Source organism: Zalophus californianus, chromosome 3, assembly GCF_009762305.2.
Source record: "Zalophus californianus isolate mZalCal1 chromosome 3, mZalCal1.pri.v2, whole genome shotgun sequence".
Classification (NCBI taxonomy): Eukaryota; Metazoa; Chordata; class Mammalia; order Carnivora; family Otariidae; genus Zalophus; species Zalophus californianus.
The window spans coordinates 182,307,098-182,333,318 of record NC_045597.1 but is presented as its reverse complement, the minus strand read 5'-3'; the positions used below and the strand labels follow the sequence as shown (position 1 = coordinate 182,333,318).

General features: G+C 38.9%; 1 protein-coding gene across 2 annotated transcripts in view; it reads right to left on the bottom strand.

Annotated features, from left to right (window-relative positions):
- Positions 1 to 26,221, bottom strand: part of NYAP2 (neuronal tyrosine-phosphorylated phosphoinositide-3-kinase adaptor 2) — a 255,038-nt gene that overhangs the window by 24,947 nt on the left and 203,870 nt on the right. For both annotated transcript variants that reach the window (XM_027587960.2, XM_027587959.2), the window contains one exon: positions 17,842 to 17,945. In XM_027587960.2, coding sequence (XP_027443761.1) covers positions 17,842 to 17,945 — 104 coding nt within the window. The remainder of the gene's footprint in view (positions 1 to 17,841; positions 17,946 to 26,221) is intronic.

Below are 26,221 nucleotides of genomic sequence, written 5' to 3'. Positions count from 1 at the left end.
GAAACGGGGGACTATCCGTAGGGACTACAGAGATGGTTGAAGATCTCTTTGGCATTTCAGCCTCCCTGCCAAGGAAGAATGGATGGGAGGTGTCCCCAACTGTTGTTTCGCCACGTTCATTTCTCAAAGAAGACTGAGCTTTCTGACTACCCTCTGCCCCTAGTAACTGCTCATCAGCACACCAATTCTATTACCAAAAAGGTTGCACGACCATAGCATAAGATGGTAATTTGATTCACAAGTGTCTGGATCTCCTATCACTGCCTGGAAAAAATGTAGTCTGCCATTGATTCATAGTAATAATCCAAGGATGGTGTTTATTTTTCTAAAGAAATTGTTACAAGCGGTCCAAATAAATTTTATGAAAATTGACTTTAATCCAGATCTCTGCCATTCCAAAACATACAAAAAAATGTGAATTATTATTTGAGCTTGTAAAATGATTGCCAAAACCCTCCAGTAAGATTTTTAGAGAAAATACTGAAATCATTTTCTGAGGAAGAAACTAAGTCAATAGCACCCCTTTGTGGCAATAGAGGGGTATACAAATGATAATTAAGACCATTATTTTATAAGGGTCTTTACAATTTTTCTCCTATAAAATGATATTTATAAAGGTCTAAAGACTCATCTATGAATCCTTTCCCCTGCCTTTAGGCAGAGCCACCCTAGTATTGTCTCACCAATTTGGGAAGCTGCTATGGTTTTAAAGGTCTCCAAAGGGAAGATTTCATGACCTCTCCCGGTAAAACATTCCAGGATTTTACTCTCAGGTCTCATAAAAATACTTTATACAACAGCGTCCACCCATTTCCTCTAGTTAAACCTGCCTCTTGGGTTGGGATGAAAAACAGATGGTTTCTATCCTTTATTCCTTGGCGGCTGTGTACATCGTTAAGGCCATGGAGAGGGAATCATAGCAAGAGGAACGCATCAAGGTTTATCTATATATGCTTCCAAGGTAGGACCTACAAATACCGGGTCCACTGTTCAGAGCAGAGGGTGTGTGTTTAGGGCCCAGAATGTGCCAGGCAAAGCTCTTCATCTGAAGAGGGTTTCAGTTTTCCCTTATACACGGGGAATCCTTGTGCCCTCCAGACTCTGCATACTTTCTCGCCAACCTGACTCTTCAGAGGAGGTGCTCAAACTGGTTTTAAACAAGAGATTTTTGAAAGAGAGTACCTACTAAGTTAACCTTTTTATACTTTGCACACCATCTGATGATGGGATAGAACTGCAATTTTTCATGTTGCTTTCTTTCAATCTTTTTTTTCTCTTTAATGTTTAGCATAATTCTACATTTTCTATTACTGAACGGAAGGCTACTTTACATTTTCCTCATTTAAATAGTAATGAGTTTTTAAAAAGTTATTCACTTTAGTCCTTCACCATGATTTTCAATGTCTGCCCAGTACATCCTGGATACCTGTTTTCATAGGGTTGACATGAGAGGACTGTGTTGCTTTTTTCTGTTTTCTTTCTTTTCAGTTTTTCCCACCAATTACTATTTTGTTAGTGTTGCTACTTTGGGAATAAAGAATGTAGGTTTCTATTTATATCTCCAGATAAGCTCTATTTTGATAATCCAGTCAGTGTAGAGACTAGATTTGCCTCGTATTTTTCCACAGCAGTGAGTTTTTAAAGGATGAATTAAACATAATGATATCTTGTTTGTGGTTGGTAAAGACGGTAAGATGCAGACATTTAATTGGGGTCCTTTAATTTTAAAACAACACAGTATAATAACTGCCAAATTCACATTCCATAATGGCTTATCTTTTCTCTAAAAAGGAAAAATACAGATTCCTGGAAAGTAGTAATTAACAACTATCCCATAAGTGCATATACTATGTTTTATGCTTACGGGGGTAGATCATACATATTGTAAAAGAACAACCCACTGTTCTTGCCCAAAACCTCACTGTGGATTAAATATGGGCCATATCCTCATTTCATACTTGGCTTTAATCTTACTCTACAGTGTTTGTAGTTAAGGTGTATTCAGTCTATTTTAGTCTAAAATTAGCAAACAAAAAAGATGGGGTATCAGTGTGGACATAATGTCTTTTTGTTTTTGTTTTTGTTTTTGTTTTTCTTTATTCATTCATCTTTAAGCATTGCCCAGCGTGGAACTCGGTACTATCAAAAGATTTCTAGTCCAAGGAAGAGCTGTATAACTCTGACAGTCCTCTTCCCCCCTCTAGTGGTGAAGAGCAGTCAGAACCTCTGTGGTGGGTATTTGCGGCTCTGCAGGAAAGTGCACAAGGTTCAAATCCCAGATTTGCCATTGCTAGCTAGCTATGTGGACTTGAGATTTAACTTGACTTTTTGTTTTTCAGTTTCCTCATCAGACATAGAGTAATAATGACAATTTGCAGGATTGTTGTGATAGTCACAAAAGAAAATGTAAAGTCAAATCTATTTAGAAATTGATTGAACAAAAAACAGATTTTTAAAAAAATATAACACAAGATGCATAATATATTTAATTAATGGATTTGACCCTGTGGTGGACAGACTCCAAGACAGCCTCCTTGGTCCCTCCCTCCTGGTACACAGTATTTAGAATAGTGAAACGGCCTTTATCAAGTGATCCAGCATCATGTTCCCATTCACGAAACAAACTGACAACGTATGCCACATGTTTCTGTGAGAAGGCCTTCACAAGTAGTCTTCTGGCTCAAAATGTTTAACTCGAGTCTAGTCCCAAAGGAACAGTCAGACAGATCAAAACTAAGGGTCATTCGGAAAAACAAAACAAAACAAAACAAACAAAAAACCAACAACCCAGACTAAAAATTTCAGCATCTTGAAAAATCACTGAGGCTGAGAAATATTCATGATGGAAAGAGACTGAAAAAAGGACAATGAGAACTAAATGTAATCTATGATCCTATATTAGATCCTGGATTGGGGAAGGGCATAGTGTTCAGGCACTTGTAGAGACTTGAAAATGGGCTTTCTATGAGACCATAGTATTAAGTCATTATAGTTTATTTGACTGCTTTTCTGAGTGTGATTGTTTAGAAATATGCCCATATGCCCTTGGTCTTAGGAGAGACATGTTTAAATATTTAGAGATGAAGTGCCACGATTAAAGTGTGTGTGTGTGTGTGTGTATCATTTACTAGGCTCAAGTTCCTTTGAACACAAGAAGTTTTATCAGCCGTTGAGCATCCAACAGAACGCCTGGTGCTTATCAGATGGACAATGAGCCTTTGCTGAGTGAATGTATGAAAACAACTTGCAAACTCTAAAGTGTTAATGCTAATTACTCCAAAGCGTCGACGACAGTTATACTTGGTAGTTATTAGTAATGACGGTTACACATGTTAGTTATTAGTATCTGGTTGGTGTACAAGAGATGGTAAAAGCTAAACAGTGGGTGTGAGACACAGGCTGGAAAATTTTGTGTGAGATAGGTGATTTTAGAGCTTGGAGGCTTTAGAAGGAGGAGGGGAAGGTAAAATAGCCCCAAATTAATTATATCCACATTCTTTTTGCCCAGACCCTAAATGACTGTTGGCAGAGCTGTGGCAAGTAAGGTTATCAAGTCACTACCAGAAAATTTGCAGCCAGCAATATCCTCCAGTGAATCTTTTTTCCTAGGGTCCAGTCACGGCTGTTCCCCTGGGAGCAGCTAAGAGGGAGGGGAAGGAAGGGTGACGGACAGGAATTGGAGGGAGTTAAAAACACATGCTCTACTCCAGACCAGTCCCTTGGCCTCACGCCTCTAGGTCACTACTCTTCATCCTCATGATAAATATTGGAATGTAGCACTCCCTGGGGGACCTGTAAAATCCCTCCCGACTTTTAAAGGAAATAGGGAAGGACAAAATGCTGCCCCCTTCTGGCAGCTTTAGCAAATCTTGGCACACAATTTATTACACAGTTAACAGTTGATTTAATAGTCTCCCTCCCAGGGAGAAGACAGACAGTAGAGCGGGGAGGCAGACTTTCTTTTAAGTCAACATACTAGAGTATCAAATAGCTCTTTGTCACTGACAGCTCTCACAACGTTTTCAAAAAACCTTTTTAAATTCTTTGCCTTTGTATTTAAATTTGGCAGTAGGAGTAGCTTTAGAAATTCTGTGGGCATGTGTTCAATCACCCAAAAGAGTTCTCCTGTGTTTAGGGCACCTGCCCAGCAAATCTGAGGCAAAATAATAGGAAAAAAGAGAAGGAAAGACGGAAAGAAGTTCAGCCTCAATAACCTTATGCAAAATTTTGTGAAAAGAAAATTTAAATGAAGTAGAATATATATAGACTGTGATAGTGTGATTTATAATAAGGAATTTATACTTGGTCTTCATCTCCATTCCTGGCACACAGCTCCTAGAACCCTTGGAATTACCTGTGGGGAGAATTGGAAAGGTGTTTTTTGTTCTGGTAATGAGTTGACTTTTGGAAAGCCAGAAGGATGGGGGCTGGTTGCTGGTGGAGCCAATCACGTGATTAGAGGGGCAGAACTTTGAGTCCCACCCACCTCTGGGGAGGGGAGAGGCCTTGGAGAATGAGTTCAATCAGCAGTAGCCAGTGATTTAATCAATCAGTCCTACTTAATGAAGCCTCCGTGAAACCCAAAAGGAGGAAGTTCTGAGAAATTCCTTTCACAGGTTGGTGACCATGGGAAGATTCAGAGAGAAGGGGGTTCTCAGAGAGCACTGGAAGCAATGCGCTCCTTCCCCAGACCTTGCCCAATGCACCTAGCCATACTGATGCATATTGTTTTATAATAAACCAGTTATCTAGGAAGTAAAAGGTTTCTCTGGGTTCTGCGAGCCGCTCCAGCCAAGTCTCTGAACCTAAGGAGGGGGTCATAGGAACCTCTGATTTATAGCCGAGTGACAGCCTGGAGTTTCCATTATGGCACCTGAGATGGGGGCAGTCTTAGAGAATGGAGCCCTCCACCTGTGGGATCTGGTGCCATCTGCAGGCAGATAATGTCAGAATCGAGTTAGGTTGTAGAACCCCCAACCGGTGTTGGAGAATTGCTTGGTGATGTGGGGGGAAACCTTCCACACATCAGAACACGAAATGATGAACACACATTGTGGCAGGTGTCAGAAGTATAAATGTGATAGAAGTTTTGTGTTATTTTAAGAGAGAAAATTTCAGGGGTGCCAGGGTGGCTCGGTTGAGCATCCGCCTTCAGCTCAGATCATGATCTTGGGGTCCTGGGATCGAGTCCCACATGGGGCTCCCTGCTCGGTGGGGAGCCTACTTCTCCCTCTACCCCTCCCCCCCACTTGTGATCTCTCTCTCAAATAAATAAAATCTTTAAAAAAGAGAGAAGAAAATTTCATATTGAACTATTTGTGGGGAGAGGGCTTCTATTAGGGACCATAAAGGTCTTAATTTCCTCCAATCCTACTTTATGTTCTGTACTAAGTATGTACTTTCATCATTAAAGTTTATCTTTCTAAAGTGGTCCCTATGACATACTCTTTCTCTTTGTGTCAATCAAGTTGCTTTTTTTTATTTAAAAAATCAATTTTTAAGAATGAATTGAGTAGGTATTTCCCTTTTCGTGTGAACTGCAGGTATTGTGTAATCTCTCTCAGTGGCACCTGAATTTTAATTCTCTTCTCTAACATTTGTCTCTCATCTTCCACCAGCAGGTAAAAATAGTAAATAACGGAGGTGGGCATGTGTGATGACTATGTGCAGAGCCACCTATCAGGAGCCCAAATGCTTCTGCAAATTATTACAACAGCTTTACAATGAGATGCTTAGCTGTTTCCACCTTTAGCATTAATTAATTTATCCACTCAATATGTACTAAGACAACTAGAGATTTCTAAGATGAACATATACATCCCAGCCCTCAAAGACTCTATGATCTAATGTAAATAATTATAATCTGCATCTTTGGAATCAAAAAAGATACTCTTTGGAAAAATGAAAAAAAAAAGGGGTTCTATGGTCAAATATATTCGATAAGCGTGACATGTTATAGCCTCCTCTTTGCAATTTCCAGTGCACGTCTGCAAATTTAAAAACTCTGATAGTAAAGGAATTTATCTAATCTGACCTTTCCCCAGATGGCTTTTCTGGGTAACAGAACAGAAAATAACACCCCTCAGACAACGCTCTCCTTTATGCAAAAGTAAGGCGCACTAAGTATGAAGTACAGGGGAGATATGGAAGAATGAAGATATTCTTGGGAGGGTGGCAGCAACCTCACAAAAGGGGAGAACACAATTGATTCCAGACTTAGCCTATTGATAAGTAATGGTTTCCAGGAGCCCAGGATTAGGGAGGGTGTTCCAAGAAGAAGTAAGTGTTAGGCAAATCTTGGAGGCATTCCTGGGGCATTTGAAAGTGAGAAAACCATGGAGGGTAGTGGATGGGCATGAGATGTACCAGATAGGGTGCTCGATAATGAAGCTTAACAGAAAGACCAGGGCCCGATCAGACACGCCTTGAAATCCATGAAAAAGCAGTTTATATTCCACCCTGTAAGCAATGGGCATACTTTACAGAATTCTGCATCCAGGAGTCAACAAACACATAGCACTCTCTTGGTGTAGAGGCTGGATATGGGGACAGGTGGGGAGAGTGGACCCGAGTTGGGGAAAAGCATGAACCTGTCATAAAACCTCATGATCTTTTTGCAAGACACCTTTGGATCTGAGAGAGGCCGTTACATAACGCGTTCTTGCGATCTTCTGCTCTCCTGTCTCCAGCTTCTCTCGTTTCCTCCTAATGCACCATGCATCCCCAAGTGCCTTGCACTTCTTTGCTCAACCAGTGTTAAATGTTAAAAAAAAGCCCACATGTTAAATAATAAATGACTGAAAATAAGCATTTGCATTTAAACATTGTAGCTTAAAAATGTGATTTCATATTCATTATCTCATTTCATATGGAAGTAGAAATCAAAATACCTGGAAATTCCATGAGGCCTGGGGAAGCACTGTTAAGTGCTTCCCGTGTAAGACTTCTCCAAAGTTTCCTTGTTTCATTATTAAGGTGACTATCTGACGAGGGACAGCACAGACCCCGTCTCTCCCTAGGTTATATCCTGAATGATCAGAGACTGGCTCATTGGCTTCTCCTGAAAAGTTGATGGGGTGGGCATTATGATTACTCTTGACACCCTCTGGTCCTTCCGCTCACTGCCTCATTTCCTGGGATAGTACTAAGTCATGACTCCATCCCTGTCAAAACAGCTGACAACTAGGGACTATTAACTAGCTCTAAGGCAGCGTTTACTTTAGAAAAACTTTAGAAACAAAGCCTTTGAAGTGACAGTATGGTTGGTGTCCCCCCCGCCCAATGTAAAGTGTCTGTTCACAGGTTCCGCACGGAAGCCCAGAAGCTGGATAAATCTTGGTGAACACATTATTTTTCTTTTGTGTGCCACTGGTTAAATCTACTCCTGTGCTCTAGAAGCTGCATTTATGTGTGCATGTGCGTGAGGGGGTGTGTTTTCTTTTCAGCATGTAAAAAGAATAAGATGTGCTCAAGTGTTCATGTTCCTCCTCGTGCACGTGCACACGCGCACACACACGCAGCACATCCATGTCTGCACGGCAGGTTTCTCAGGACCCCCACCCACGGTCCTTAAGAGAAGGACACAATCAACGATCGACACCTAGCTTCCTTCCAGGAGCAAAATTCCCAGCCCCACCTCACCCTTGGAGATCCTACTCTTAGGTGGTACCCTGCTCAGCTGAAGTCTGAGTTCAATTTACCCTCTGCTGTGTTAGCTTTAAATCTAGAGGAGTTCAAAGGCAAGACCCGGAAAAAGCAAAGAATGATTAAATAAATCAATGAATGCCATTAATAGAAATGAAACAAAGGGAGTTTTATGAAGAGAGCAAATTCAGAAGGACAGCTATTTCTGGTAGAAAAGAAAACAAACACTAAGTAGATAGAACCGCCTGGGCTTACACCTCATGTCCTTATAGCTACCACTAGCTATGAGACCTTCAACAGGTAATACACTCTCTAGCCTCAGTTTTCCCATCAGTGAAATGGGGATAATGTTATCTACTACACATGGAAGCTGTGAGAATAAAATTAGATAATATAGCACCTTGAAGATTGTGTCAAGCACATAATAAGCCCTCAACAAATGCCATTTTGGAAATCTATTTTATTTGGGGAAGACGCTTTCAACCAGAAGGATAATATTTATTGGCAACACAGAACAGAGAACAACAGTTTGTCCAGCAGGTGAACTAAGTGGAGAAAGTAGAGATTTCAGGGCCTCTTGAATAAGGCACTCGTAATGTGGGTGTATTTATTATTCTGAGTCAAATGTAGTATAACTCTGAGGCAACATTAATATAGCATGCACTTTTCTATCTGATCCACATGTAACTTAAGTTGGAGGTAATTTTACCCACTAGTTAGGGAGGCTTCTCTTTTCAGGAAAGAATCTTATACAATATGTTTCAAATATGTTCATGATAAAAAAAAAAAGCAGTCAACAGGAATCCTTCCATTCAGCCAGTCAATCTCCCTTTGCCAGTTTTCTTTTCAAAATGCAACACAGGAAATAAATGACCTCCTTTCCTTGAGGCTCAGGTTGGATTTAGGGAATTACAATGCACAGAAGATGTCATAAGTCTTAAGGAAAATAGTTGCGTCTCATCATAAATAATGCATAACATTCAGAAATCACTGGCTGTGGTTCATTATTCCCTCCCACCCCCCAAAAGTACAAGAAGGCATATTTAAAAGTTAAACAACCTAAAATTGCAAGACTAAAGTCATGAAAATTATCCAAAACAAGTATAATAAAAGACATTTGTTCTGGGTTTCTATAAGTATTATGGTTATTATTGTAAATAGCATATTTTCTCTGTCATAAACCAGTTTTGATTACATATATATTATATATATATACATACATATATGAGTGTGTATATATGTATATATAAAGCGCACTTTGGATGCTAGGTGGCGCTAGGCTCCCACCGAATGTTATGCCACTTTCCCCACGCTGGATGGTCCAGCTCTTTCAGTAGTTACAGCCTATGATGGGGAACGTTTCTGTGGACTTCTGCTAACAAATGACAGCAAAACACAACTGTAGCACTTAGCTCTCAAATGGAGTGAGCATTCTGGAAAGCTTTAATGGTCCTTCAGTGGCTATCTGTATACAACTCCAACAAACTCCACAGCGATACATTGGAAATTTGTTCTCTAGACTGAGCCAATGCATCACTTTCAAGTATATGGACATTTGGAGTAAGTCTAGCAGCTAAATATTTTCAAATGCCTCCCCTCCCGGAGTCTCTATTATCTAATTGTTTAATAAAAATCGACACGGAATTGGAAACTTGAAAGATCAGTTTGAAAACACATAGAATAAACTGATGGGACATACACGGATTTAAAATCTTCAGCTTTACTTTCCCGAATACATCCATATTATCGCTAGTCTCAGAAACTAGAACACTCTTGGCATCTGAAGAATAAATGAGGCTACAAAGACTAAAAAATATAGAGAGATTGTCCATCGTCTCTGACTTTGCTTAAGAAATACAAAGCGGAGCCACCTGACACCTATGTATTGCGGTGAGGCTGGGCACATGTTCACTCCGCAAGCCAGAACATGGTTAAAATTCAGGCCTCGTGTGTACATAGCAATTTATAATGCGATATCCTGAATGCTTTTTTCATTAAAAGGAAAAATAAGAATTAAAATACAGAACAGTCAGATCAATATGATGGGACAAATTATTATAATGGGCACGCTTGTGGATAAATGCATGTGCATCTAGGAGAACAAGGCATTTAAAACTGTGGTCTGGGTGACTGGGTGGTTCAGTTGGTTAAGCATCTGCCTTCAGCTCAGGTCATGATCTCAGGGATCCAGCCCCGCATCGGGCTCCTTGCTCAGCGAGGAGTCTGCTTCTCCCTCTGCCTCTGCCCCCCCCCGTCTCTCATGAATAAATAAAATCTTTAAAACAAAACAAAACAAAACAAAAATATTGTGGTCTGTGGGAGCTTTAAGTGTTGAAGTTGGCAACAAACTTATCCTGCATCTCTGCATCTTTGCAGTGACCCCAGCAGGTAACGGCTTCCCCTGCAGCCTAAACATTTTCCTTGGGGTTCATTCATACTTTCACTCAGACAGGAGAGTAAAGTAGTACTAAGGGGCAGGTGGCCTTTCTGAAACGATAGCCTCAGTTGGTTTCTACTCACTTGACTTCCAAGCCACACATGAGACCTATAAGGTAAGAAGAAATGCCAGATACAGACTCCTATTATATGGTAAATAATCGAGTACCTAATTTCCTATTTGGGAAAGGAATAATGAATACAATCGTATCAAGTGTACCGAGGAGGGGGCAGGAGAAACCAATCCATCTCAGATGCTGGCAATAAGGGGATGCACAGTCTAGAAAATTTAGAATCAGTAATAAAAGCGACTAAAAGTCTGTCTGCTTTCTGGTATCACCGTGCACCAGTGGTTCTAAACAAGGTCAGTGATACAGGGTGGATGGGACCATTCCCTCCGTGCCCATCCCCTTCAGAACACCACTGATTAGAACAACTCTCCGACTTAGAATTTCCTAGCAAGCAAGGGAGTGAATTTTTGGAAGAAGGAAAAACTATAAGGGAAAAGAGAAAGAATGAATATTTTTCCAGCAGTTTCTGTCTGTCCATCCAAGACTTTCCCTACATGTTATCTCATTAATCCTCAGTGAAAACCACCACCATCCAGGGTGGATAACACTGTGCCCATTTTACAGGCAAGAAAACAGATGCTGAAGAGTTGAACAATGTATTCAAGGTCACACAGTTACTAAATGGTGGATTCAGGACTCTAAAAGAAGTCCTTCATCCTCTAAGTAGCTGAGTAACTAAGATCACAGACTGACATTTACTGGGTTCACAACTTGGACAAGGTACTTGAATACCTGAGGTGGTAATGTGGGATGATAAGAGTGTCCACAGGCTAGAACTGTAGAGCACACAGCTGCCATGATGTAGAGAAGCTCTTGGCACAGTCCTGGACTATAATAATCACGGCAGAGATGACAATAAATGGCACGTGGTTTTTATGTTGCAAACCTCATCTAAGAAATCCAAACAACGGTTGGCCTTTTTCATGGGTTAAAGAATGCTGGAGTATCTCCATAAGCCACTTCACACTTTTACCTGCAGGTCTGGTGGGTTAGGTAATCGACTCTGATGCTGAGGAGAAGGATGCACGCACAAATCAGGGACTACGGCTGAGGCAGAGGGTGGACACTCTCACAGCCCGTGTGCCCCCATCCCCACCCCTTTGTGTCAACTGGTTCATAACTTTTTAGAGAACATCCTCTTGTTTGTTATACTCTGCTTCCTGCTCTAAGGGAATAAATGGCAAATTATTCTGGGGAATTGGCATAAGAGCACAGGGATAGGTTTATTTAGGTTCATTCTACTCGATAATGGTATTATTGAGAGACAGGTCATGAGACTACTGGTCTTTAAAAGGTGACTCCCAAATATTCTGCCCCTTGAAATATACAAAAGTTAACACAGGATGCCTAAATAATATGTCAAATTTCTTAGCTATACTGTAGTGTGTTGTAAAAAGCAATCTGATTCTCTGCTCCTTGAATTCTTTGTATAGAAGTAGAAATCAAGTAAGGCCAATGTTACATTACACATATCACTGGATTTGCCTATTATTTAAACACAAGCACAAAATTTTGCTTTTTCTTCAAATATGAAATTAATTATAGAGAGTGTCAATGGGTACTCAAGGCTAATATTTATATAAAGCAATCAGACAGGATTATTGAGAGCACACATAAGATAATGCTTTTTTGTTTTTGTTTTTTGGCACTTGCATTATTTTAATGTACTTTTGCCATAATACATGGCAATAGATCAATATAAACACTGACATTCTTACTTATAATATTAATTTATTCCACATTTCACAGGGCTAGCTCCAATCTCTTCAGTAAACATCATTATAACAATTATAATTTCCTTGTAACATAATCTTTGTTAACATAACACTTTATTTTACAATCTGAAGTTAGTACAGAGCAACCCTCCTCCAGGGTGATGATGTTGCATTGTAAACATAGCAGGGGTTTCCAAGTACCCTGTTGGGTTTTACATATTTGGAAATATATGTCAAGTTAACTTGTATGCAGAATGAAGAAAACAATAGGAGTCATTTTTAAATCTATTGTATGGCCTGAAGGAAGCTCTGTGGTGGGCAGCTATGTGTTAATGAAGCGAGTTCAGCATTGGCTGCTTGGCTGGGTGTTCTGTTTCTGCTTTTCCTCCATTTCCATCCTGCACTGTAATCATGAACATATAATCCAATCAGCTGTATCAAATACAAATACGACGCAGAACACTCTCTTGGGTCAGGTCTCATAGGAGGAACTGGAATATTCACAGGGTCTTAACAACAAGAACACAAGTTTGTTCAACACTTGAGCAAGGGACGGTAGAGAAGGAGCCCTTCGTCATGTTAAGTTGGGATGACACGCGCGTTCCCACCACCTTTCCTGTCCCCTCCCTTTCTAATACTGTTCTCTCCCATCCACCACAAAACTTCAGCTCTTAGACAGAAAGTACTTGAAAATGTATATGCAACTGATCATATGAAATCTCTTAATACACACATTCTAGGTCTACAAGACTTACGACTAGAATAAAGTATGAACAGTCTTGGCAAAACAAGTTCTATCCGTGCTAATGGTAGCATGGAAATTCTAAAGAGAAAACACTTTTGAAACTTCTCAATTCATAAGGTTTGTTTTACTTTTTCTACTTGATCCTATGCATGGAAGGTGAGGTTAAATAAGAATATACCCTTTAAGGTTATATTTCTCAGAGATGTAGGTAGGCATGGAGTGGATGAAAACAGAATTTCTTTCTATGTCCTTGTTTGAGCATTTATGTCAGTATACTCACTCTCCCTTTGTCTATCACCTTCCTGATGCTTTCTAGGCTCCTACAACTTTTATGTGCAAATGTTCTGACTATCTGGAAAACTAAATGAAAGCCCAGAACTCACACAGATCCTGAGAAAGAGCAGTGGTCTTCTTAAAACTTTAAGACAAAGCATTCCTGAGGCTATGGGACGAATCAATGCATCCCACTGCATTGGAGTTAGGAAACTGAGAAAAAGGACAAAATTAGATTGTGTGAGAAAAACATTTTTCCAAGGATCTATAGAGAGGGACATTTATCAAGAGAGAAATTTTGTCAGTCAGCTGAAGATCTCTGAGTCTCACACAGTGTGCTGGCCGTTAGAGGTATGCCTCAGAATCGGGCACAGCCCTTGTCACAGAACCACATATACTGATCCCTAATCCCTAACTTTGAATGATTTACCTTCCTTTTTTCCAGGTATTTAAAAAACAACTTTTGACATCCAGGTACAGCCAGAAAACATGCTGGACGTGTGTTAAGCTTTGGACACCCGGACATGTTATTCCATCATCTAGAGAAGCTGGCTAGATGCCCGCATGCAGACATAGCTATGGCAGCCATGGGAAAAGACAACATGTTCTACTCTGCAGCCAGCCCGGGGTTGGCTCTCATTATGGCCCAGCAGGGTCATCAAACTGAAGGGGGACGTTAGGAGCTTGGAAAGAGGCCAGAGGGCTGGCACTGAAAGGAATAAGCATTTGTGAAATCATCCTGAAGGGGCAAGTTGAAAGGAGCTGGGTGTGCTGGCCTGGCCAGCAGCTGGGGTGAGGCCTGTCCTAGGTAATGAAGAGGCATCTGTCCTGGCACGGAGGGCCTAGAAAATAAGAGATAATGGCTGTGGAGGCAACTGTGAGATTTCTAAAGAGATTTAGGTCTGTCAGCCTTCACAATGTGTGGCCAAAGGAAATTACAGATAGCCTTTTCCTAACCCTTCCTCAAGATCAAAGATAATCAGAGATGATCCAGTTTCAAAGGATAAACTAGCCTCAGGGAGAAGGTGAGGTTTCATTTCAACGCTTAGGTCACTGTTACTGTGATGCGATTCTGTGATGTGATGTGATCATTGCGTTGTGATTCCCTGATTCCACATGGGAGTCTGTTATTTAACAAATGTAAAGTGTGTACATTCATGAGTGAGTGTGAGCAAGTATGTACGTGTATGTGTGAGTATGTGAGAGCTTGTGTGTGTGAAGGAGCCTAAGTGTATGGAAATGGGAGTGTTGAAGTGCGCGTGTGCCTATAGTGGAGGGTGTGGTGCTCATCTTCCTTCCCTGAAAAACAAATACAAACACTCTTTGGGAACATTTTTCCAAGGAAAGTCGGAACTTCTGTGTGGAGACACACCCTAGCTGCTCCATTCCTGAGAGAAAGCATGGCTTTCCCCAGGCCACGAGCATTAGCTGCTGTCCTATCGCCTGCTACAGCAAGACTACGGATGGTATCATCACCAATGGAATGGACGTCACATTCCAAGAGGTAGTCTTGTTCCCAGCCAGATACAGAGGAACACCATGAACATCATTTTCTACTGTCTATAAAAGTGGTCACACCCTTTCTTCTGAACACATGGCTTTCTACTTGACTACAGAAGAAAAAAAGAGAAAGTTACATGCGCTCCAAGTTCAATATGACTTCTATGCCATTTTACTTTTAGAACTAAGGAAAAGAAAATAGCGTTTTCAAAGCAGGAACAGAAATTTGGTTTAATTTCTAAAGATCTGCTTTAAGACAAATGCCAAAATATGTGGCCACATTGCAATAAAATTCCAAGGAAATGTCTTGCCCCATGTCTAATCTACTTATTCTGGAGTGAATTAGAAAGAAAAAAATTGTTTCATCTCTCCAAATTTCAAAGAATATTATACTTTAAATGCTTTACAACTCACTTCTTTCCTGAGCATTACATTTTCTCTTACATATTTTGAACTTCCAGTCAGATAAGATTACACATTTCTACAAATCCTGTGTCTGCTGTAGTTATCTGAGGCCCAAAGATTGCAAAACCAAGCAAATGTTATCTTGACCTTTTTTAATACAGAAATGCTCATGGTGGACAGTCACTGTTGGTTCTAGGCTCCTCTGTGGCTCAGTCAGTAATGACTGTCTCTAGACTCTTCAGAGGTGGGCAATCATTATTGGCCAAGGCTGGGGGTGGGGGCACTTGTGGACACCTCTATACTTCTCTGCTGGAGCAATGTCAGACACTTCCATATGCCCCTCTTGCAACACTACTTAGAAAGCTCCTACTGGGACATGTAAGGGGGGAGTCAAAAACTTGTACTGAGGAAACAGAAAAGCGGTAAGATATGAATAAACAATCAGAAGAAAACACAATTCCTTCTCTTTGAATGGTAATGCCCCTTAATGTGGCTGAAAATGGCACAGACATCCTAAAGCCAAGTTCCTCAGCTGATAAACACCGTTGGAATTATTTTAGGGATTTGTGATTGCTTTTGTTTGTTTTAAAGAAACATGTGGTTTTTCCATGGTTTCCTAGTAAGAAATAGATTCATCTCCTATTAAGCATTCTGTGTTTAAACAATTGCTGGGAATCCTTGTATCAAAAACTCCTTAAGAAGTGATGAGGGTGATTTTTTGATAATGTTAGGCGATATCAAGTCAGTTTATGAATATTCACTCTTAGAGTCAACAGGTCGACACTACCTTGGATTACCTAACAAAGGGCAGTGTCATCCTGGTTGTTATTTAGAGACATATCTCAGTCAAGAGCCTGTGAATTAGGTGAGAAGAGGATCTTCAATAAGTAGCCACTGACTTTAGTTCAAAGTTAGGTCATAGGGGTATAAAGCAAGGGTCTTCTGAGCCATGCTTACCTCTTTGGTTCCAGAATATAGGGATAGGCGAATACTGCAACTGGTCACAAGCCACAGAGGAGAGCCTCAAAGGTTCACCTTCTAATTCAGAGCCTGACAGGTCATCTACCCTATGGATGTGTGCCAGGATTTTTGTGGTTTGTAGGGAAACTAACAGTGTGCAAGCAACATAAGGGGTTTTCTCATGTTACTATATTTCAAGAATAAAGAGTATCTCATCAGGTGAGCAAAGAGTTGATAATGCAAAGGCACAAACATTGTGTCTTGTTTTTATTCCAGAAGTTTACCCCAAGAACCTGCTTTCATTGAGAGTTAAAGGAGCTTAGGATGAAACAGCTATAAAGATAATTAGGAAAAATGGAAAACAAGACAAAGAATAGAAAACCACTCTGTGATACTGAGGGTAAGGTAATAGCAAGATACATGTCTTTGGAAATTCGATTATGTGAATGCAATCTTCTGACAGTCAGCTAAATTTCTTTCCTTTCTGTATCCAACATTTTAAATTTTAAATATTGGTAAATGTAGTATTTTTGAAATAGCTTTATATCATCTAAAGTGGCAGTTTATCTTAGTGAGGTTAATTGTGTTATTTATTAATCCATTGTCTTATCGTTTCTACTTCTGTTTTGCCCAAAAAATGTTTGAGCTGGATACACTGAGTTATGGAAGCATTTAACGTTTTAAATTAAGACACAAGGAATTCTAAATGACACTTGAGATATCCTTGAGAGAAGCCTCTCATCTCTCGTGTTTATAGATATCTCATATATGCATAAATCAAATCCTGCGTATATTTAAGCCAGACCAAAATATTAAAAAGCACCATGTCTCCCATTAGAAAAAAATGCAATTATTCTGTTTAGTTATGTTTTTAAAATAGCCTGACATTTTAAATAATTGATGAATATGTAATTCGCTAATCCGTAACGGACAGTTCCCATGGAGGTACCATCGCTAGTTTTATAATTTACTCTTTCAGAAGAGTTTTATGAATGCAAAGATTAAAGCCAGGAAGCGGAGAGAAATCACTCCAGGATGACATTATCCTATTTAACACCCACAATACTTAACAGTAACAACAATTAAGCTTCACAAATTAAGTCGATGTACTGAATTTCTATTGGGTGAGAAATAGAGAGACATTTATGTGTCATGATTCCTCCCCATACTAAATTCCCCATAGACAGCCATGTACCCAAATGAACATCAGAGCAACATCCTGTTCCTGTAAAGGATTAAATGATATTTTAGTTTATGCCTTTATTTCTTGTCTCTTTTCTCCAAGTGATAATAGAAGTCTTATTAACCATGCACGAACACTTACATTCTCTTTCTGAGAACATTTCTGATGTTGTTGGGATAAGAGAGGAAAGCCATTTATTTAAAGATTGCCTTATTAATCTACAGTTTTTGGTAAATATCTAGATTATCTGGTTGGTCAATTTGTCTTTATGGCCTAAGAAAGAAGACTAGCTGCCATGTGCAATCCAGATGAATTGGTATAGGAATATTTATAAGGACATCGATATTCACAGTGTCTTACAATCATGCTCCAAGCTAAATAGAAATAAAAGCAAAATGGCCACAAATATTACAGTATAATAGGATAAGAGGTAAAAGGTATGTACAAATTCATTGACAACATCTGTGCAAGTGTTGTAGACAAAACATTTAAAAAGAAATCTACATAAAACAAAGTAGGTAAATTTATCAAATGTTGATAAATTTTCAGAGACAGTATAAAAGTACACAAGACATGGAAGAGAGAAAGAATTGTTAAAAAAATAACCGCTAAGCCAATACAGAGAGTACAAGTTTACTACATTAATATTACAGAATGATGGGAACCAGAGACAAAAAAACGATTTGGTAACAAACAGCAAAAAAAGTTTCACCAGTCACAGAGAAGAAAGACTTTCCTTTTCGGATGAGAACACAGACTGCCATGACTCACCCCCTCCACCCATACACACAGAGAGAAATAAAAGCCAATGCAAAAGTTGTCTACAGCAACACATGACAGACAGAGGTGGAAGCGTTTGGCATGTTGCATCACAGGAAGTCAATCACGATTGGCTAACGATGATGGTACCTGGCTCTGTTGCAGGTCACCGGCTGGCCTGAGAGGAGTAACTGACGGAGGGGGCACACCTGATGTGGAGGCAGACCGGCCTAATTTGCAGCTTACTTTCGGTTCTGTGAACAGGGGAAAAAGGCAGAATATTAGCTAACCAACGTCCGCCAGTGGTGAACAGCATTCAGACTCCCGTTTTGTTTCACTGCATGTTCTTTCAACCTCTCAAATACTTGTGAGGCTTACTAGTAATTGACAGGTGATGGAACGATCTCATAACCATGGACTCTAAAATAAGCTTGACTTGCAGTCAGCTCCTAGAAATAAAGAACAAATCACAGAAGCATGGCCTTTGTTCCCTTGGACATTTTATCTCATTTAGGGTTAGTTTCTACAGTGCCATTCAGGGAAAAAGCAAGTGACATGACCACTTTGGGTACTTTCTTTTCAGCTTTGGTCCATAGGTCTAGTCCTGAAATGTCTTCTCCACCTTCTCCAAAACTTCCCCTCCCTCCTTTCCTCCCTCCCTCCCTCCCTCCCTTTCTCCTATTTTTTTTCTAATTTTGAAATCTATATCACTGTGCTTGTCCTGAATACTTTTATCATGTATCAAGCCCTCCACTTTGTTCAAAATTTCAGAGCATTTCTCTGATTTCATCTCTATTCGCTTTCAATTTTATAAGCGCTTTCTAAGACTCTTGCCATTTTTGATACTAATAGTATTTTTCCAAATTATAAAGGCATTCCCCTAACTCTTCTATTTCAGAAACCCAAATGAGCTGTCCAGGGCATGGGCAGGATACTCTGGAGATAAGAATTTGGGGATGGAAAGAGTTCCCTTCATCCAACAAGGTATAGTAAGGATGTTAATTTTCATACATATTTGAAGATATTTGATAAGAAAGAGGGGGAAAAGTCATACAATAAAAAATTGGCACCTGTGCTTTTGTCACAAATTTTAATTTTAACTGTTACTTTTTGAATATCGGGTATATTCCAGCTTCTATCTGGGCTACTTTTAAATTATTTTTAATTCTAAGGTTACTCTATAGAGTTACAGAGTTAGATATAAAGGTCACCTCTGTGTGTGTGTGTGTGTGAGAGAGAGAGAGAGAGAGAGAGAGAGAGAGAGAGAGAGACCTCCCTGCTGATCCCCATAATCTCTCTGCTCAAAACTAACTTGGACATGGGGCGCCTGGGTGGCTCAGTTGGTTAAGCATCTGAGTTCGGCTCAGGACATGATCTCAGGGTCCTGGGATTGAGCCCTGCATCAGGCTTCCTGCTCCACAAAGAGCCTGCTTCTCCCTCTGTCCCTCCCCCAACTCGTGTTCTCTCTCTCTCTCTCTAATAAAGAAATAAATAAAATTTTAAAAAGACTAACTTGAACACAATGGGCTGAGCTTCCTAGGTTACTCTGAAGTAAGTAGTACTTGTTCAGAATTTTCCAATCACTCCATATTTCGTATGATAAAAACTTCAAACTCACTTGACTAATTTTCAGAGGACTTCTGTGATCTGGCTTCATCTGTTCAGATACACTCTGTTTCCACTGTTCTGCTCTCCAAAAAAACATGCAACTGTCTCCTTTCTCAGTTTCTGCATTCAGTCCTGCTTCTGTCGTTCACCTCGGGGTATGCCCTTGTGTGGACTTTCATCAGACTAAGTCTCACCCATTTCAGAAGACACGCGAGTCCCTCCTATTGTCAAGCGTCCCAACTCTCTTCCGAGACCACCTTACCACTTACACGGTGCTTGCTGTGACTTTGAGCGTTTATGTTGGCGGGGACCACATAGTAAGTGTACAATTATTATGTACTTTTCTTCCGCTGAAGACACTCAATTTCACCTAGAAAAGGTCAATGCAACTCCTAAAATTAAATGGAGGCAATGAAAGTAACGTAGAATATATTTTAAGGCCTGGGTTCAAAGCCTAGCTCTCCTACTTATGAAGGCAGTGATTCTCATTCAAAGGTCTGTGACCTTCTAGGGTCCATTTCAGAGGAGGCATGAGGTTTGGAAACTCTCCTTTTCCTTAGTTTTATGCAGATGATGTTAGTATCTACTCACCCACTCTTTTTATTATTTATTTATTTATTTATTTATTTGGTAGGCTCCACGCCCAGTGTGGGGCTTGAACTCATGACCCAGAGATCAAGAGTCACATGCTCCACCGACTGAGCCAGCCAGGCATCCCTACTCACCCACTCTTGAAAGGTGTTTAAATATATCAGTATCATACAACGTCATAAACTATCACTGTAACTTAGAAATTAAGCTCATTTCCTCAGGAAGCATAAATCCTTGCATACCTTAGCAAATCATCTTTTCTTATATAAAATAACAGGTAAAGCATCCATCAGAATCCTGGTTTGACATGTTCTTATGAGGCCAATGTTTCCATATATCCTTTTACTGTGGTAACACATTTAGTCACATGGAGTCAGAAAATTCAGTATTTTTTTCTTAGGAAAGGATGGAGCAAATACTTCTTTACTTAAGGTCCTTTTCAAGTTTATGTTAAAGAGATTATCTGATGAGTGACACAACTGAAGGCCTTTTACATTATCCAATGTACCTAGGGATTAATTTCTCCTGCTAGGTTTCCAGTCAAATTTTGACTTAACCAGCCTCTTTCAAACATAGACACTTATATCTCTAATGAACAGACTGAGATGTACCAAAATCCACACAAACTCCCCATTTCATCATGACCTGGAAAGGCCTTGCCTTACCCCCATTGGACATCAATCTAGAGCATGTCCCAGCTCATCAAGCCCCCTTGGGTACAGCAATATAAGCCATTAAATCCCCATTACACACAGCAGTTTAAGCTACTAGGCAACTACCCTGTGGGCTAGCTCTAAAGTTGAGGTGATCCCAACATGGCCCCTATGGGTTATAATTCTACCTACAGCAGCAGACTAACACTATGACCATAAGTTCATTATAGACACATGCTTACACAGGCAAACACACACACACACACACACACACACACACACACACACACACACACACACACACTGCCTAACATTGCTGCTTAACGGTGTCATGTTTTTAAACAATTTTTTATTTTAATTTTTAAAATTGTGAGGTTTGGGTTGATCCCTCTCTCACTCATTTTGCCTCTTCTTTCAGTTTTACATGGTCCTTAAATGCATTTCAAGTTTATTATGGTATTTATGGGACCAAGTTGGTGAAACAAGTCTTTATGATGTTGCATCTGCCAAGGTTCCTTTGACCAAAAGAATTGTCTAAAGAAGTCCCAAAAATCCTAGAAAAGATTCTGATTATAACCAAGTCTCACAGAGATTCTTTCGGGCTATGACATAGATGTTAAATTGTCCAGCTCACTTAACCTTGGAAATACACTGTGCTTTGAGCCTTAAATAGGGAAGCTTAGGAGCCAAGACACTAAAACCAATAAGTTCTCATCCTGAATTTTGCTAATATAAAAATTGCCAAGGCTTTTTTTTGGGGGGAGGGTGGGTCAAAAACAATGGACATGTGCCTCAAAAGAGACCTAAGGTAGAACTCTCTTCCCCCAGGAAAACTCATTCCATTCCATTAAGGGATTAATGATGCACTAAAAGGCACCTGTTATTCCTACTTCCAAAACCTTTTGCTTTGTAAACTCTATCAATCATCATCCTAGAAGTAACAGTTGATGTTGTTTATGAAATTTCCATGAAGATCAAGTGTAAAGAGAATAAGAAGGAATAAGAAAAAGGTGGTAGGTTAAGAAAGAAAATCAGAAGGGAAAAGGAAGACAGAAAAAGAAATGGGGGAGGCAGGAAGGGAGGGAGTGAGGAAAGAGAGAAAGGGAAAGAGAACAAGAGAAAGAAGAGAAAAGAAAAGAAACACTAATTTTAATTTTTTGGAATAAACCATTATCAAGATATTGTCATGGGATGTTTCCAGAGTAGTAACTCAGGATCATCTTAAAGTTTTTATTAAATAAATACCCGGTGGACTTTGTGACTTAATATTTCTTTCTTTTTATTCTTAGTGGATACAACTTATCACTGTTTTGTTTTGGTTTGTTTTAAAGATAGTCATTTCTCAATCATTTCTCATCTTCTCTTTAAGGTGAATTGGATTTCCCTTCAAAATCATGTCCTTGGTATTGTTACAGGATCATCTCCAAGGCATCCACTGTTATTATTGTGAGTATCAGAGTTCTCTTTGCTTTCAGAAAGCAAAAACAAATGACTCTTCTCAACCTCTGCATCTATACAGCAATAGGAGATTAGTGCATTTTCACCAAAGAAAACACTTTCATCTAGTATCAAAGAAATAAAATCAGTCAAATTCAGAGACATATCTTTCCTCTGTCTTGCTTTTTTCCCCTAATACACAATATTTTTTCTGTAGTAGCAAAGACATATTGTGATTTCCCCAAGTCAGTCATGTTGCTGAAAGTTTCTAATCAATGACTTAAGGCTACATGGGAGTCACAGGCCTTTTAAAAATACACCAAAGTGTGTTTATTACAATCTACTTTCATTTCTAGGGAAGGCATTTTTTTTTTTTTTGAAATAACACATATGCTGTTTGAGATCAACTGGTGTCTAAGTAATAGGGGCAGTTTTGCCAGGGCTATGTTAAAACCTTCATGGATCCCACTTTGCTTTAAAGCTTCCGTCGTACATCATAGTAAACATGTAAGATGCCCTCAAATCCCACATTAAATGTAATTAGTACTGTATATAATTTGAATGCATTTTTATAATTTTGCTTCAGAAATTATTGGCCTGTGAATAATCCAATTGATTTATGACTGGTTATGATTTTTAGACAGTAATCAAGCACACTCAGGAATTCTTTTTTTTTTTAAAGATTTTATTTATTTATTTGACAGAGAGAGACACAGAGAGAGCAGGAACACAAGCAGGGGGAGTGGGAGAGGGAGAAGCAGTCTTCCCGCCGAGCAGGGAGCCCGACGTGGGGCTTGATCCCAGAACCCTGGGATCATGACCTGAGCCAAAGGCAGAGGCTTAACGACTGAGCCACCCAGGCGCCCCCACACTCAGGAATTCTTGCAGTATTACACCATCTAATCTAGAAATTGTTTTCCGATGTAATAGAATTGTTTTAATACTAAATTTAACAATTGATTAAGTGGACCTAATGTCACATTTTGTAGTGATTAAATGTTCATTAATGTTAAATTTGGCAGTTCCTTTTGGAGTTTTGGTGCTATTATTTATTTTTAATATCCAATATTTTTGTAGGTCCCTGAGAAACTCATAGGCTTCAGCATTGTCAGCATGACGCTGAAAAGAGAAAACAAGTCTAATCGTTGTGATCATTTTGTGACCAGAGAAAAAAAGTCGGCAGGCTGCAAAAATCTACCCTGGGAGTACATATTCTCTCCCCAGCTCTCCTCTGAATGAGGCTTGTGTAGCTTTGAATGAGTCCCAGTATCCCATAGTCATGAACCAAGGTCCTGGTGTTATCTGAAGGACCAGAGACTAAAACTATTGATGCTGGACTAATTGGTAATTCTTCTTGGAAATACTGGAATTCTGGTGAAGATCTGAAATCCAAAGACAAGCGAGGTGGAAACATGACAGGTAGAGTTTATGATCCAATGGTGGACATAGATTGACAAGATTTGTTGTACAGAGGAGAAAAAGGATTGCATGCAGGTAGAGTTAGGCGTGCCCCTTGTATTCCTTCTAAATATCTGAAGAACTGAGATTTTCCTTACCACCTTCCACTTTCTTATACAGAGAGAATATAAATTTACTGTCTATTGCACAGGAATTCCCTAGATACTGCAATGCATGGTTGGTTTCTTACGTAGCAGCACGGCACTGCATAGCATTAACAGTTTGGGGTTTCTTTTGACAGCCTCTTTTATTTTAATATATAATTTCTGAAACACCCTTAGAATCTTCATCACTTTAGCCGAATATGAAAAGGTGCTTTTATCTTCAAAAATACTTCATTTCACATTAAAATAAAATTATAGTATATGTGTATAAAGCAATATATTTTATCTATTTAACAAGGAACATACGCCCCTTAAAATCATTACATAAATAAAATCCATCTACCAAGATATAAATTCAAAAAGACATATCATGATTTGTACCAAGATCAAATGTATATTACCCTGGGGATAGAAATTTCACTTTGTGTTATAGCATCAAAAATAGAATTAACAAGCAAGCAAAAGTAGAATAAAATCCTTTCATCACTAATATTAGGAATGAAAACATGACAAAAATAATTTAACCTGTTTTTAAAATGTTATCTTTCACTTCTAAATAACAAAATAAAAGGGAATAAAGGCAAGTTTAAATTTTATACATCACCCACCTTATTAATGTAAAAACTCCTTATTCCTAACACATGAAAATCATAACAGGATGCAATACCAATGACATCTTCTCTTTATACCATTGGTTTTTGTGGTTTATTTAAGAGCAAGCATCTTGGGACAAAATCTGGTCCAATATAATTTGTATGCTCCTTATATCAGGTTCTACTTCAATGGCCATGGGCTTTGCTTCTGTCTTGAACCACTGTCTGTTATAAATATAAACGAAGCAATATGTGTCAAGGAACGAGGCTTATCTAAGAGCATGCATGGTCAAGTCCACCAAGGTAGGGAACTTCAATGTGATCTCCAATAAGGGCCATGTTTGTTCACTGTATAGCAGAATGGCTGGAGAGCTCTAAGATCCTGTAAGGAGTTGGTGACATGAGGTCAAAACTATTTTCAAGGAAGTACTAAGTAAGATGTTACTTGCTTTTTCCACTGTGTTGACAAATTCACTGAAAGTCTAAAAACAATGCTGGATAAATCTGCTGTTACCTTAGCACATCAAAGCAACAGCACCAAACTGTACTAGTAATCATGTATTTTTCACTGCCACACAGACTTGAATATTTGGCAGATGTTTTCTCAAAAATGAATGAAGTAAGTCTATTGTTTTAAGGAAAATAACTGACAGAATTTGTGGACAATGATAAATCTGAGCTTTCAAGCAAGAATTAAAATTCTGAAAAACTTGTATGCACTACTGTGAGCTTGACAGCATCCTAATACTTAAAGACTTTTCTTATGAGATCAGTGGTAATATTAATTAATGTGCTGTATTGATTTTTATAATGAAATGTGTCAACATATGGAAGATTTGCATGACTTTGTGAACCCATACTTTCTAAAAGCATGATGTTATAAATCATGCATGGATAAAAGATCCATTTAAAGTACAAGATAGACCAATGGATTTTAATGCAACAGAGCATGATGAGTTTATTGATATGTAATTAACCCTTATGAAACTGCTATCCATTGAGTTTGGGTAGGATATTAAAGAAGGATATGCACAACTACATGAAAAGGCTGTTAAAATATTCCTCCTTTTTTCAGTTACACATCTGTATAAAGCCAGTTTTTCTTCATATATTTTAACCAAAGCAACATATCACAACAGATTGAATCCAAAGCAGATATAGGAATCTATGTTCTATTAAGTCAGACATTTTAAAGAGATTTGTAAACATGTAAAACAATTTCAATCTCTTCACCATTTGTTATAATTTAAGAAATATGGTTATTTTCTGTGAAAAAAATGTTATTTATGCTAACATATAATGGATTTATTTTTTTAATGGATGATTTTTTAATTCACAATTTTAATTTCTAATATGATAAATATTGATATACTTAACCCATATGTTAGACTTAACTTCCAGCTCCAGGAAAGCTCTTTGGGGTTCTCAATAAGTTTTAAGAACAAAAGGGGTCCTGAGACTAAACAGTTTGAGAGCAGTCACTTTATATAAGACTCTGAGTGCCCAAACAGTTCCTTTAAAAGGTAACTTTTTATGCAATTAATATGCCATTGGAGTATTTAAAAAACAAAAAATGAAACAGAAAATACTACGTTGACGCACAAAAAAACATGGGAAAACCTTTGAAAACTTCAGGGGATTTGGGAGCAACAAGTTTTAAAATGCTGCCATAGGAAAAGTCTCTATGACAATGTCCAAGAAACACTATTACCTGCCCGTGAGACCTGAGGGAAGCCATCCAAATTCTCAGGGCACCTTTTCATCATTTATAAGAAGCAAGCTCCAGGATTCACTGATTCTTTGACGTTCATAAATGAAATCTGTTGGAATAATTGAAATGCCCTCAAAAATACCCTTGATTGATCGTGTTACTTCTCCTTTCTGAACTGTTTTCTGTATTTTATCTTTGTAACAATGTTGTTAGGATTATGCATAACTCAAGTCAGTCATTGGCTAAAATTTTCTAAAATTGTTGGTAAAAGTTTTGGTAGCAAATGGTTAAACAGTGTAAAAATATTTTAAAATTAAATTTAGGAGAGGTAATGGTCATCTGCCATTTTCATTTGTCCAGAAGCCAATTGCTCGT